Here is a 13,106-nt window from a genome sequence, read left to right on the forward strand (position 1 = left end):
ATAAGCCTAACCAATGGACACAGACAACAGGGGGGTGGGGCAGTTGGAGGGTTAATGGGGGGATAAGGACACATATGTAACACCTTAATCAATAAAAAAATTTTTAAAAATTAAAGTTATACTCGAATATTTTATTACGCAGGGGGTCGATGCCCTAACCCTCATGTTCTAGGGTCAACTGTATATGTACCTCATGATGGTAATTATAATAAAAGTATCTGCATATATAGCAGAACTGGAAAGGAAGATGTATAAAAAAAGAATATATTTTCATCTCTGGGAAAATAGATTTCCATTTGTATTTCAAAAGGTTAAAAAATAATTAGCCCGTGAATGTGTTTCTGCAAAATCCAGATTGCCTGTTGGGAGAACTGGACTTCATGCTGGTTTTCTCTCGTGGATACCGGTCCGTACAGCTGTGCTTCAAAGGGTTGTAATCATATTAGTTCTACTTTCACAGCAGCAGGATTGAAAAATCCATTTCCAAAAGATGTTGAAAAGAAAACCTTTTGTACTAGAATAGAATCTTCTTTTTCTAGGGACCTGATCTTAGCAAGTCAACCACCATCAAACCAGCTCTGCCCACAGTACTGTCTCAAAACTCCCAGCAACACTCAGCATTTCTTTCTCGCTCCAGCAGCCAGGCAGTTAAGTCTGCCCTGTGTGGTTTTGCATATGAGATATGTTCTCTAGAAACTTTGTCTGGAGATCTGTAAGGTGAGGGTAGAGCGCTTCTGAATTTCCTTGTTCTATATGCTTCTAGAACTAAACCTTGGGTCAGGGGAGGTATGGACAGTGTCTCCTGCTTGTACACTGAGTGGCCATATTATGATGATCTCTGAATGCATAATAATCTAGCCACTCAGTGTATAGATATAGATGTAGATAGAGATAGAGATAGAGATAGAGATAGAGATATAGATATAGAGATTAGAGGCCCGGTGCATGAATTCGTGCATGGGTGGGGTCCGGCCAGCCTGGCCAGGGGGAGGGAACATGGGTGGTTGGCCGGCCTGCCTGATGGTTGAACTCCTGGTCGAGGGGACAATTTGCATATTAGCCTTTTATTCTATAGGATATACACTGAGTGGCCAGATTATTATGCGTTCAGAGATCATAATCATCTGGCCACTCAGTGTATACTAATGCTTAAGTACGAAATAAAAGATTATATATCATAAATATCCTTAAACTTGGTAAGTGGCATGGGTGTTTTTTTTCTTTTCTAAAAATTTAGAAACATTCTCAGGATTCAGGCTATTAGTGAAACTTCTACTGGTAAACAAGATTTGGTATGAGCTTATAGGCAAGTTGATTTTTATGAAACTTTATCTTACCACAAATATAGCAAGAATTAACTCTACTTTTTAAATTTTTTAAGAATGCCATTGTGCAGGGCTTTATAGAGATCATCTCACTTAATCAAATTTTGAGACAGCTTCTAGAAGTATGAGTGTATTTGTTTTAATATTTCATAAAACTAGTGGTAATCATAGATAATGTAATTTAACCATTCAAACTGTATGTTTACAATAGATGCATGTAAGCATATAAAATATTTACCACTAATATAAAAAAAATAATTTTGAGAACCCGAGGGAAAACCAGTATTTAAAATCATATAAACAGAAATGCTAAGTTTCAGTTTAGGTTGGTATTTGTTAACATTGTCAAAACAAGGGACTTGATATAAATGTTACTTTTTTTCTGAGCATCTAATTTTTCTATAAATTTTTCTTCTCAAATATTTTTGTTTATTGTCTAAAGTTTTACATTAAGTCTCCTTTTTCCCCTCCTGCCCTGCCCCAGCCATTCCCAGCCCGGGCAATCCCCCACCGCCCCAGTGTCTGTGTCTATTGGTTATGCTAATATGCATGCATACAAGTCCTTTGGTTGCTCTCTAACCCCCCCTTCCCCTGCCATTTGTCTCTGGATCTATTCTTGTTCATCAAATTATGTTGATCATTATATCCCACATATGAGTGAGATCATGTGATATTTACCTTTCTCCAACTGACTTATTTTGCTTAGCATAATGCCCTCCAGTTCCATCCATGCTGTTGCAAATGGTAAGATTTCCTTCTTTTTTTACTGCAGCACAGTATTCCATTGTGTAGATGTACCACAGTTTTAATCCACTCATCTGCTGGTGGGCACCTAGGCTGTTTCCAAATCTTAGCTATTGTAAATGGTGCTGCTATGAACATAGGGGTGCATATTTCCTTTCTGATGGGTGTTTCCGGTAGTCTTCACTCAACCAATTGTGTGCACTTACTGAAACAGAGCTACCTGAGCACTAATTGTATACAAGCCAAATCTCATGGAAATAAGTTCAGCCCTAACAAAATTCTTCATACTCTTGAATATTGCTTTCTTAGCCAGTGGCCTACCTGAAGTTCCAAGAAGTGTTCTATCAGTCATTCTCATACTCTGTGAGAGAAACTTATGAATGGTTCCTTGGAGTTTGTCATGACAAACTTTTGCATATTCAGTCAATGGTGTCTGGTTCTGTGTCTGATGAACATGCCAGCCACACTTTTAAGAATGGTTGCCTTAATGACATCTCCTCATTACAACTGTATGATGTTCTACACGGCTATGTCCATATAGGCCTTGGCGGGGGGGTGGTACAAAATATACCCCTTTTCAATTCTGTTAAGCACCTCTTCCCCCTCCTCCCTGTCTGATTCATCCTTCCATCCATTCACTCATTCATTCAGTTGTTCAACAAAAACGTATATACTAAACTCTGGGAGTCCGTGATGAATGAAATCCCTTTCTATTAGGTCTTACTGTCCAGTTATTCTTGAACATTCAGGAAATTTTCAGAAATTGCTCCTTTTAATTCTAATCTACGGAGTTCTTTATTATTATGAACTATTTCAAACACTTAGAAATATGCCAAAAATAATATAAAATGCCCATATACTACCACGCAGGTTTAACAGACATTACCATTTTGCCACGTGTGCTTTAAATCTCTCCAAATATAACCATTAACTCTCAGTTGGTATACATATTGGGTACATTACCATGTCTGTTTTTTATTTTTATTGTGTATTTGTAGATTCATAACAATAATTTTTTCAAAAAGCCTGGCCAGTGTTGCTCAGTGGTTGAGTATTGACCTATGAACCAGGAGGTCACGGTTCATTCCCGCTCAGGGCACATGCCTGGGTTGCGGGCTCCATCCCCAGTGGGGGGTGTGCAGGAGGTAGCCGATCCATGATTCTCTCTCATCATGGATGTTTCTCTCTCTCCTGCTCCCTTCCTCTCTGAAACCAATAACAATATATTTTTTTAAAAAGAATATGGCACTGTTCCATGTGTTTATATTTTACATACCTGCTTTCGTATGTTCCATACCCATTTTCAGTTTGTGTTTCATTCAACATTGCTTTTGAGAATTGTGCTGCTGCAGGTGGAGTTCATGTCATTTTGTGAATAAGCCGCAGTGTAGTCCTTGGCTGGCGCACACTCGCTTAGCTTGTTTGCAATTGTTGAGTCCACTGAGCGGCGTTACATATGTTCTGTCACATGTGTGTTTGAGGTTCTGCCAGATGAACAGGGTGAGCACACCTCCCATTTTATTCTGTCCAAGTGCAGTTCAGGTTGGCTAAGTGTCCAGCCCTGTTGCTAGGCTATCGCCTTCTTAGCTCATCTGTTGTTTGATTTTACTGCGCGATATTTCGATTCTTTCCCTTTTATCTAAGCAGTGAGAGACACTGGGTGATTTCATGTTTTATTAGAAGTTTATTATCAATTCATCTCTTATAGAGGTTTAGGCATCAATTAATACAGAGGCAAATTACAAGCTTTTTAAGTGACAATCAACATCTATTTTCTGACATTTTCAATCAGTCCTCAAATCATTGAACTTACTTTTAAACACACTTTAAATTAGTATTAGGTGCTTAATTTTAAGTAACTACTTTAGTGACTTGAGAAATGATGACATTTCCTTTAATCATCCTGTTGTTGAAGCCATACATTTCACTTAACTTTATAATCTTTGTTAAGAGTGTTAGCTTAGACCTGGCCAGGTTCTCAGTGGTTAGAGTTTTGGCCCACAGACCAAAGAGTCACAGGTTAGAGTCAGGTTAAGGGCATGTACCTCAGTTGCAAGTTCAATCCCAGGCACGTGAGGGAAGCAACCAGTAGATGTTTCTCTCTCTCTCTCTCTCTCTCTCTCTCTCTCTCTCTCTCTCTCCCTCTCTCTCCATTCTACTCTCTCTAAAAGTCGGGGGGGAGAAGGGGGATATCCTCAGGTGAGGATTTTTTTGAAAATTAAAGAAAATGTAAAACTTTTAAAAAGAGTGTTAACTTAACGATATCTTTTGAAAAGATATACACACAGATTTAAAAATCTAGTGATAAGCGTAAGCTTTTCTTTTCCTTGAAATATCTTACAATTAAGCAAATGAAATGTCCTATATAATAAAAGGCTAATATGCAAATTGTCCCCTCGGGAGTTTGACTGACTGGGAGTTCGAACGCTCGCTATGATGTGCGCTGACCACCAGGGGGGGGTGCCAAACGAAGGAAGGCCCTGGCCGTCAGCTGGGGGAAGAAAGGCCCCGATCAGCCCTGATTGCCTGCCGGGCCTAGGGACCCTACCTGTGCACGAATTCTTGCACCAGGCCTCTAGTCACAAATAAGATAGGAGCACGGAGGAGATCCGATCCTTGCAAATGCTAGCATTTCGTTCCGGAAAATGTGTCGTTCTTCAAGGAATGGAGAGGCTTTTTCATGCGCTGGCCAAAAAGGCTTTAGAAGCCAGTCTGAATTTTCGCCGCGGCTGATGTCTCGTGGAGGGAGTACCCCGGCTTGAACTCCGAGGTGCTTTCGCTCCGGCTCGAGTCCCCTTGGAACCCTCGAGAGAGAAGCTGGCACATGATTTTGCGGATGTTACTGGACATCAGGAAATACATGACCGGGTCCAGGCAGCTGTTGAACGAGGAGAAGACCAGCATGATCTCGTTGATTTTGTGAACGATCTCCTTCCAATAACACGATGACACGTTGAGCTGTAAGGAAACATAGACAAAGCGGAAGGCGTGGTAAGGGACAAAACACACAGTGAAAATGATCAGCACGATGAAGGAATTGCGGGCTGTCGTGGCGTATTTGCCAGAATTGGGAAATTTGGACCTCTTTTTCGAAATCTTCAGTAGGTTCTTGCCGATCTTAATATAGGAAAGGATTATGAGTAGGAAAATCAGCCAGAACATCACCACAAGAACCAAATTAAAAATAGCTTCTCCTTTCTCGTTCATTTTATCTCTATAATGGAAACACATTGTAGAATTGTGGCCTCCTTTCTTGAGGGTTAAAATAATCATAGTTAAGAATCCAGCCAGAGCGACGGCCCATACTGTACAGCAAACGTAAATACTTTGCCTGGTCGTTACCGCCTTCCGCTGTTGGATGGACCGATTGATTTTTATGTAGCGATCCAAGCTGATGAACCCGAGCAGAATGATGCTGATGTACATGTTCATGTAGAAGAGCGTCCCGACCACCTTGCAGAGAACCACGCCGAGCACCCACTTGTTCTGGTTAAGGTGGTACATGATGCGGAAGGGGAGGCAGAAGATGAGCAGGAGGTCTGCGACGGCCACGTTCAGGAGGTAGATCTGAATGGAGTTCCTCTTGCGGTGGATCCCCAGGAACACGTAGAGGGCGATGATGTTTCCCACCAGCCCCACGAGGAAGATCACCGAGTAGAATGCGGTGAGCACTCGAGAGAGCAAGTGCTCATCCATGGGGCAGTCGGTGGCATTCGGAGCCCCCGAGAAGTTGCGTGGCGATGGGGCGCTGTGGTTGGTCAGGACGCAGGCTCCCTGGGGACAGGAAGTCCAGCTGCTGACTGAAGTTGCCGTCGTCATGGTCACGGTGTGACGTCTCGTCGTCTCCTGGCAGGATCAAAAGGTGGAGGTCCCGAAGGACATGTTCCTCGCGTGTGGCTTCTGTGAGGGCTTCAGATTCGTCCTGCAACAGAATGTCAAACATTGATTCATTTGCTGTTTGAAGAAGTGACTTTAACTGCAAGCACTTTACCTAATAATAGACAAACATGTAAACTGACCGTACCGCCGCTATGCCCACAGCCAATCAGAGTGAGTATGCAAATTAATCCAACAAAGATGGCGGTTAATTTGCATACACAGGCGCCATGGTGATGATGCAGGCATTCCACTCCACCCGGGTCTCTCAGGGCCTCTGGGCAGCATGGGAGGGCGGAGCCGGAGCGGAAAGAGGTGGCTCCAGGGCTGGGCCGGAGTGGAAAGGAAGTGCCGGCAGCCAGGGAAAGGAAAGCCCATTCTAGCACGAATCTTCGTGCATCGGGCTTCTAGTCAATAATAAATGACTGTTTTTAGACATTGCAAGAAAATTTACTTTTCTCCTACTTTAGAGTCTTAGACCATTTGAGAATGTACAGTATGTATGTAGCAGCATTATGGTACCAAAAACAAGCAACAAAAATATAGTAGAATCACACCCAGCCAGTGTGGCTCAGTGGTTGAGCCCCGACCTATGAACCAGGAGGTCAGGGTCGATTCCCGGTCAGGGCATATGCCTGGGTTGCCGGCTGGATCCCCAGTGTGGGGGCGTGCAGGAAGCAGCCAATCCATGATTCTCTCTCATCATTGGTATTTCTCTCCCTCTCCTTCTCTCTCTCCCTTCCTCTCAGACATCAATAAAAATATTTTTTTAAAGAAAGAAAGGTGCCAAAACCGGTTTGGCTCAGTGGATAGAGCGTCGGCCTGCGGACTGAAAGGTCCCAGGTTTGATTCAGGTCAAGGGCATGTACCTTGGTTGCGGGCACGTCCCCAGTAGGGAGTGTGCAGGAGGCAGCTGATCGATGATTCTCTCTCATCGATATTTCTAACTCTCTATCCCTCTCAATTCCTCTCTGTAAAAATCAATAAAATATATTTTTTTAAAGAAAAAAGAAAGAAAGAGTGCCAGGTGAGGTAACCAACCTGGATTGGAACAACAGTACTTCATTTCCTGATTTGGCATCTTCCACAAAGAACAATGTTTGGGAGAACTTAGCCTCTCTTAACTCAAGCTACGATCTGCTCAAGAAGAAACCGTTCCGCTGGGGGGTGGAGGGGGCCCTTATCACCGTGGAGGGGGAAGTGCGAAGAGGAAGCTGTGTAATCCTCGGTTAGGAGTCTCTTTCCGGAGTCCAGGGCCGTAGAGGGAGGAAGGCAAGAGGATGGGGTCTAGGCTTTTGTGCGCCTCCACAGCAGGAGGACAAATTGCATCAAGCTGACAGAGACTCCCAGCATACTTCTGCGTTAGGAAATTCTACAAAGAGAGGGCCATCGAGGAAGGAGGGCAGGCTGCCAAGCATGAGGCTGATGGTGCCGGCTAGCCAGGAGGGGATGCGCCGATAGGGGGAGCTGCAATGACTTGAAGCTATCGTTTTTCCTCCTCCAGGCTACATGGTACACTCCATCCCAGCGAGGGCCCAAGCCTGTTCTGTTTGCCTCTATGCACCCAGTGCTTCGTACAATAAAGATTGTTGGATGACAGAGGGGATTTAGTATAAAACTATGGAAAGGGCTCCGTGTGGATATTAAAGTCAAATGTTGGAGTATAGGAAGGGCTTTAGCTGACTTAACAGAAACACAGTCGCACAATTACAATCAGTTCCAGTTGCCATAGCAGCAGTGTGATGTGGCAGCAACAAACACGCACCCCTTGGGTTGAATTCCTAGATCTGGGGTGTCTTTCTATGTTAGTGCCATATTTTCCGGCGTATAAGACGACTGGGCGTATAGAAGATTTTCCTGGGTTAAAAAGTCATCTTATACGCCGGAAAATACGTTTTTTTATTGATCCTCACCCGAGGATAGTTTTCCATTGATTTTTAAAGAGAGTGGAAAAGAAGGGGAGAGACAGAGAGAAACAGCAAAGAGAGACACATCGAGCGGTTGCCCCCCACAGGAGCTCCAACCAGAGCCCGCAACCAAGGTACGTGCCCTGGACTAGAATCAAACCCGGGACCCTTGAGTCCGCAGGCCAACGCTCTATCCACTGAGCCACACCGGCCAAGGCGATCTGCTAGTCTGGTCATGTCAGAGCAAGTTGAAGGCCACAGGCGCCTGTTCCTGGAGATGCGGAGATGCATGTGCTGGACCAGGGCGAGGAGGACTGTATGTCTTCAGAAAGCGGGGCGAGAACCAGAGACGCTCAGTGGTTCCCATCCTGGCTGCGCGCTAGAAGCCCCTGGAAAACTTTATGGAGACTCGCCCGGCTCCCTCCGCAGACCTGACCTAATTGGCCTGGAATGGGCTCTGGGCCCTGGTTTCCTTTAAAGGCTCCTGGGGGATTCTGAGGCGCATACAGAATTGAGCCCTAGAGCTGGATGGCTGAGCCGCTGCCTAATATTTATTTAGCATCTGCTATGCTCCAGTCAGCATTCAGCGTGTCATGATACTTCATTTGCATAATCCTTAGAGAAGCCTGAGAGGTAGGTGTTACAAAAGAGGTCATGAAAGATCAAGAGGTTACGCCAGGGGTCCTCAAACTTTTTAAACAGGGCCAGTTCACTGTCCCTCAGACCATTGGAGGGCCGGGCTATAATTTAAAAAAAACTATGAACAAATTCCTATGCACACTGCACTTATCTTATTTTGAAGTAAAAAAACAAAACGGCAAAAACACCCGCATGTGGCCCGCGGGCCGTAGTTTGAGGACGCCTGGGTTACGCTCTTCGCCCTTGACCACACACATCTGAAGTGGCAGCGCCCAAATTGGAACTCATGTCTAGCTTTTAGAGCCCATGATCCTTTGCACCAAGCCTCTCTCCTCCTAAGCGCATATGGTCAGCGTTTTTATTGTTGTTAATCCTCACCCAATGATATTTCTCCATTGATTTTTACAGGGTGGAGGGAGGGAGGGGGAGAGAGAGAGAGAGAGAGAGAGAGAGAGAAGAGAAACATTGATATGAGAGAGACACATCTATTGGTTGCTTCCAGCATGCATCCTGACTGGGGCCAGGGATCAAGCCCGCAACCCGGGCATGTGCCCTTGACCAGAATTGAACCCAGGACCCTTCAGTCTGCAGGCCGACACTCTATCCACTGAGCCAAACCGGCCAGGGCCAGCATTCTCCTTGTCAATGATGAGTTCTGTCAGCAGTATTTTGACATGATCCCTTTCACATTATCCACAATCCTAAGAAGAGATTATGCCATCCAGCTTTACTTCTCTAGAAAAGGTATTCATCTCTCTATCTGCTATGTCCTTTATAGCAAGTAATAAGTAGAGTTTACAGAATCACAAATCATTTGTCAGAATGTTCAGCACTTCCCCCAGAACATATCTTTGCCAACTTATTTCTAGGCCTGATAGCCTTAATCAAGATGTTTCTAGAAAGCTGCTAGCACACAACACATATCCCGAGACCATTTGCCTAGCTCTGACCTGCAAATAAAATAAATGATAGCTGGACAAGATCGCCAATAAACCTCTCTGGTTAGCTTTATTTTCCAGCTTAAATAAAATAAAGCAGAAGCGATGCATTTGTTTAACTAGTAATAGTAGGCATCATTTAGAAGCATACCCTGAGTGGCCAGATGATGATGATCTCTGAACGCATAATAATCTGGCCACTCAGTGTCTATCCTATAGAATAAAAGGCTAATATGAAAACTGTCCCCTCGACCAGGAGTTCGACCAGCAGGCAGGACGGCCAACCGCCCATGTCCCCTCCCCCTGGCCAGGCTGGCCGGACCCCACCCATGCACGAATTCATGCACCGGGCCTCTAATATATATATATACACACACTGAGTGGCCAGATTATTATGCGTTCAGAGATCATCATCATCTGGCCACTCAGTGTGTATTAGGCGGCTAGTGTCCAGGTCACTTATTTACAAATTAACAGACTAAATTCTGTTTTAAATCAAGTGGCTACTTTTCGCCTCCCTTACAATGTGTCAGTCGAGTTACATCTGATATGTAACCACGCTCTGTGTTCTTAAGGCCATATGTTGCTGTTTGACGAAGTATGTGTTTCGTGATGCTGTTACTTGGCAAATCCTGAGGTTCGCAGCCCTGTGTTCGCGCTGCGTAGGAGCTTCGTGAACCCAGCAGGTGCCCCCGTGGCCTTCAGGGAGCGAGTTTTTCAATGCGGTTTGCGTGGTGGGGAGAACGCCGCGTGGCTGTGTTCCGGGACATACCTGTTTGGCAGCAGCAGCCTAACCCTGCGTGTGGCTTGACCGCATGATGAGGGCGACCGAGTCCTTCAGGCCATGCTTCCGAAGCGGCATTCATCGCTGCGTGCAGAACGGAAATGGAAAGCATGTTACTCTGGAAACAATACCATTGGTAGCCCTAGCCAGTGTGGCTCAGTGGCTAGAGCATCGGCCCAAGGGCTGCAGGGTCCCAGGTTCGATTCCGGTCAAGGGCACGCACCTCCTTTGCAGGTCCCCCGGCCCTGGTCGGGGCCTGTACAGGAGGCAACCAGTCGATGTGTCTCTCTCCCATCGATGTTTCTCTCTGTCTCTCCCTCTCCCTTCCACTCTCCCTAAAATCAATGGAAAAATATCCTCGGGTAAGGATTTTTTTTTAAATACTATTAGTAATATATTAGGTTTTGTTATAAACTTAACTATGCCTAAAAAAAAAAACATTTTTTCAACTTCATTGAATTAGCCAAAGTGCATTTTGCTTTTTACCTCTGAAGCCCAAAAGTCAAAATGTCATACATCTAGTAATTACCATAAAATAGCAGCAGCATAATAAAGAAAGCGCTCTCCTTGAAACTAGGCAGACAGCAGAACTTCATAAAGGTAATAAGTTCAAGATCATTTATCATCGGAAATCATAAAAAATCATAACACGTTGGAAATCAAGCCTGCCGCGAGGAAGACAACTTGGAGCTGATTCCAGCAGATCTCCCAGGCTTCCTGGCAGTGCACACAGAGGACACGCCAGCTCAGGACCGAGGTTGTCGTTCTAAAAGCAAGGTGTGACCGGGAGGCAGCTTTTAAGCAGAAGAAAGGGGGGTCTGTGGGGCGGACATCGGGGTACTCACAGCTCAGGCTCCGGAGTGGAAGGCACTGAGCCCGCACTTCCCTAGACAGCCTGTGGCAGCTGGCTCCTGCATCCGGGGGAGCGGCGGGGGTTAGGGCTTTCTGCTTTTTTTTTTTTTTCTGTCTGTGTGTGGTAACAGGCTTTTTTTTTTTTTCCTTTTCTTTCTTTTTTCAGTATGACAACCCTCAGACTTCTTGTGAGAATATCTAAAAGCTCCGCCACTCCGCAGCAACTTTACCTTTCAGCTCAGCGAACACTTCACTTTAGGAAATTATTTCTGTCTTTTAGGGGAAGGTCTTCTGGGGGGGGGGGTTTCCTTATCCCTCAAAAGAAAGGAGCTTTGCAAGTTCTCATTAGAAATAGGCTTCTTCTATTTCAGAAGATGCTACGTGGACTTTTTTCCCTTTAAAACGTGTTGTTATTTATAAAGCGTAATAGTGGACATAAAGATACAGAAGTAAACACATAAACTCCCACATCACCAAATAACACCTGTGCTGTTGTACTATATGTAATGCAATGAATATAACACTTTATTAATTTTACATCTGATCACACAATTTTGAGAAATTAATTTTCTGTCGGTGCATTTTATATCCTGAAATGTATAATTTTAGCAAAGTAATATTTAATGAGTATAATTAAATGCTAGTCACTATGGCTAATTCAAGATTTCAAGTTTTTAAATTTAAGAAAGCTCTTTCTCATGATACAACTGTTATTGGCGCTCATTAGAGCATGTTGTGGGCTGTGACAATGTTGAGATGAATTTCTGATAATTCTTAGAAATGTAAATGGTAGTTTACAAGAGCTGCTGGTTCTTGAGGAACAATTTTTTTTCTTTTCCTTCTTTTTTAAGGTCCAGAATGTGGCCTTTATTTTGTAGATAACCAGAAGGCCATGAAGGGTGGTATCATTATTTCATCAGGTTTCATAAGGTTTGTTGATGACCAACTGTGAAGAGCTAGAGTATAAGTTGACTTAGAGTTACCTGTGTGGCTGTGTCTTATATGGACTGTTGATACACAAGCATTGAGCCCTAGTTGGTTTGGCTCAGTGGATAGAGCATTGGCCTGCAGATTGATGTGTCCCAGGTTTGATTCCAGTCAAGGGCACATAATGATAGAGAATCATTGATTGGCTGCCTCCCATAGACCCCACCACCACCACCCCCTGGGGATGAAGGCTGCAGCCCAGGCATATGTCCCAACCCGAAATTGAACCATGAGCTCCTGGTTCATAGATCAACGCTCAACCACTGAGTCACAATGGCCAGGCCTTACTTCATTCTTATATATTCACTTCCCCTCACCCTTTCTTTTCCTCCTTTGTTGGCATCTTAGGTTTCTATTTAACGCCGGGGGTCTTGATCCAGCATCTAGAAGGGTTCAACAATCTGGAGAAGGGGCTGTGCATAAATTAAATAAGAGTCCAGAGATGAAACATAATTTTGAAAGGCATTATAGGGAGTCAGAGAAAGACTTAGCTAAAGAAACTAAGTTCTCCTTGTCTCAGGATCCCTTGCTTTTTATTAACATAATTTGTCCTAAGACTAGGTGGAGATATACACATCAAAGGCCAGGGTTTGTATACAAAAGCATTGTCAGATTGGGGAATAGCCTATGGCTGTTCAGGTGGTTGGCCAACAGGAGGCAATAACATGTAGATTAAGATGCCCTGAGCTGTCTGGCAGCAATCATCCTTTTCAGGTTTGGGGAAATGCCTTTACCCATTCCCAGCAGGCGATAACATATGTGACTCAGCCCTTGTTGAGTCCCCAAGTTCCATCAACCTTTTGATGAAACTCTTGCAGTTATAACATGCTGGAATTGGCTTCCGGCATCTATTTATATAAAGATAAAAATAAAAATGAAGAAATAAATGGGTTTGCTTATTTGGTGCCCTCTATTCACTGATATCATGGTCCTCTCTTTATCTAAATCCTAACCCTGGTTAAATTCAGCCAGGCCCGTGGTCCGCAAACTACGGCTCGCGAGCCACATGCAGCTCTTTGGCCCCTTGAGTGTGGCTCTTCCACAAAATACCACG

General features: G+C 44.3%; 2 protein-coding genes across 10 annotated transcripts in view; one reads left to right on the forward strand and one right to left on the reverse strand.

Moving 5' to 3' along the window:
• The window catches only part of CASK (calcium/calmodulin dependent serine protein kinase), a 291,959-nt gene that overhangs the window by 171,421 nt on the left and 107,432 nt on the right, over nucleotides 1-13,106 (forward strand). The gene's annotated exons all lie outside the window — the stretch shown is intronic.
• Nucleotides 3,734-11,109, reverse strand: GPR34 (G protein-coupled receptor 34). 3 transcript variants are annotated; one of them, XM_008153045.3, is made up of 3 exons: nucleotides 11,059-11,109; nucleotides 10,202-10,297; nucleotides 3,734-5,991 (listed from the first exon to the last, which is right to left on the reverse strand). In XM_008153045.3, the coding sequence occupies exon 3, from the start codon at nucleotides 5,886-5,888 to the stop codon at nucleotides 4,770-4,772; it is 1,119 nt and encodes a 372-aa protein (XP_008151267.2). In that variant the 5' UTR covers nucleotides 5,889-5,991; nucleotides 10,202-10,297; nucleotides 11,059-11,109; the 3' UTR covers nucleotides 3,734-4,769. The 3 variants fall into 3 exon arrangements, with proteins under 3 accessions (XP_008151267.2, XP_054570353.1, XP_054570358.1); XM_054714378.1 differs by lacking the exon at nucleotides 11,059-11,109 and adding an exon at nucleotides 10,743-10,868; XM_054714383.1 differs by lacking the exons at nucleotides 10,202-10,297; nucleotides 11,059-11,109 and adding an exon at nucleotides 9,953-9,990.

Source organism: Eptesicus fuscus, chromosome 1 (genome assembly GCF_027574615.1).
Source record: "Eptesicus fuscus isolate TK198812 chromosome 1, DD_ASM_mEF_20220401, whole genome shotgun sequence".
In the NCBI taxonomy this organism is placed as follows: Eukaryota; Metazoa; Chordata; class Mammalia; order Chiroptera; family Vespertilionidae; genus Eptesicus; species Eptesicus fuscus.

Excerpts from the sequence above, each read along its gene's own strand:
- GPR34 (XM_008153045.3), bottom strand. The coding sequence starts at position 5,888 with ATGACGACGGCAACTTCAGTCAGCAGCTGGACTTCCTGTCCCCAGGGA.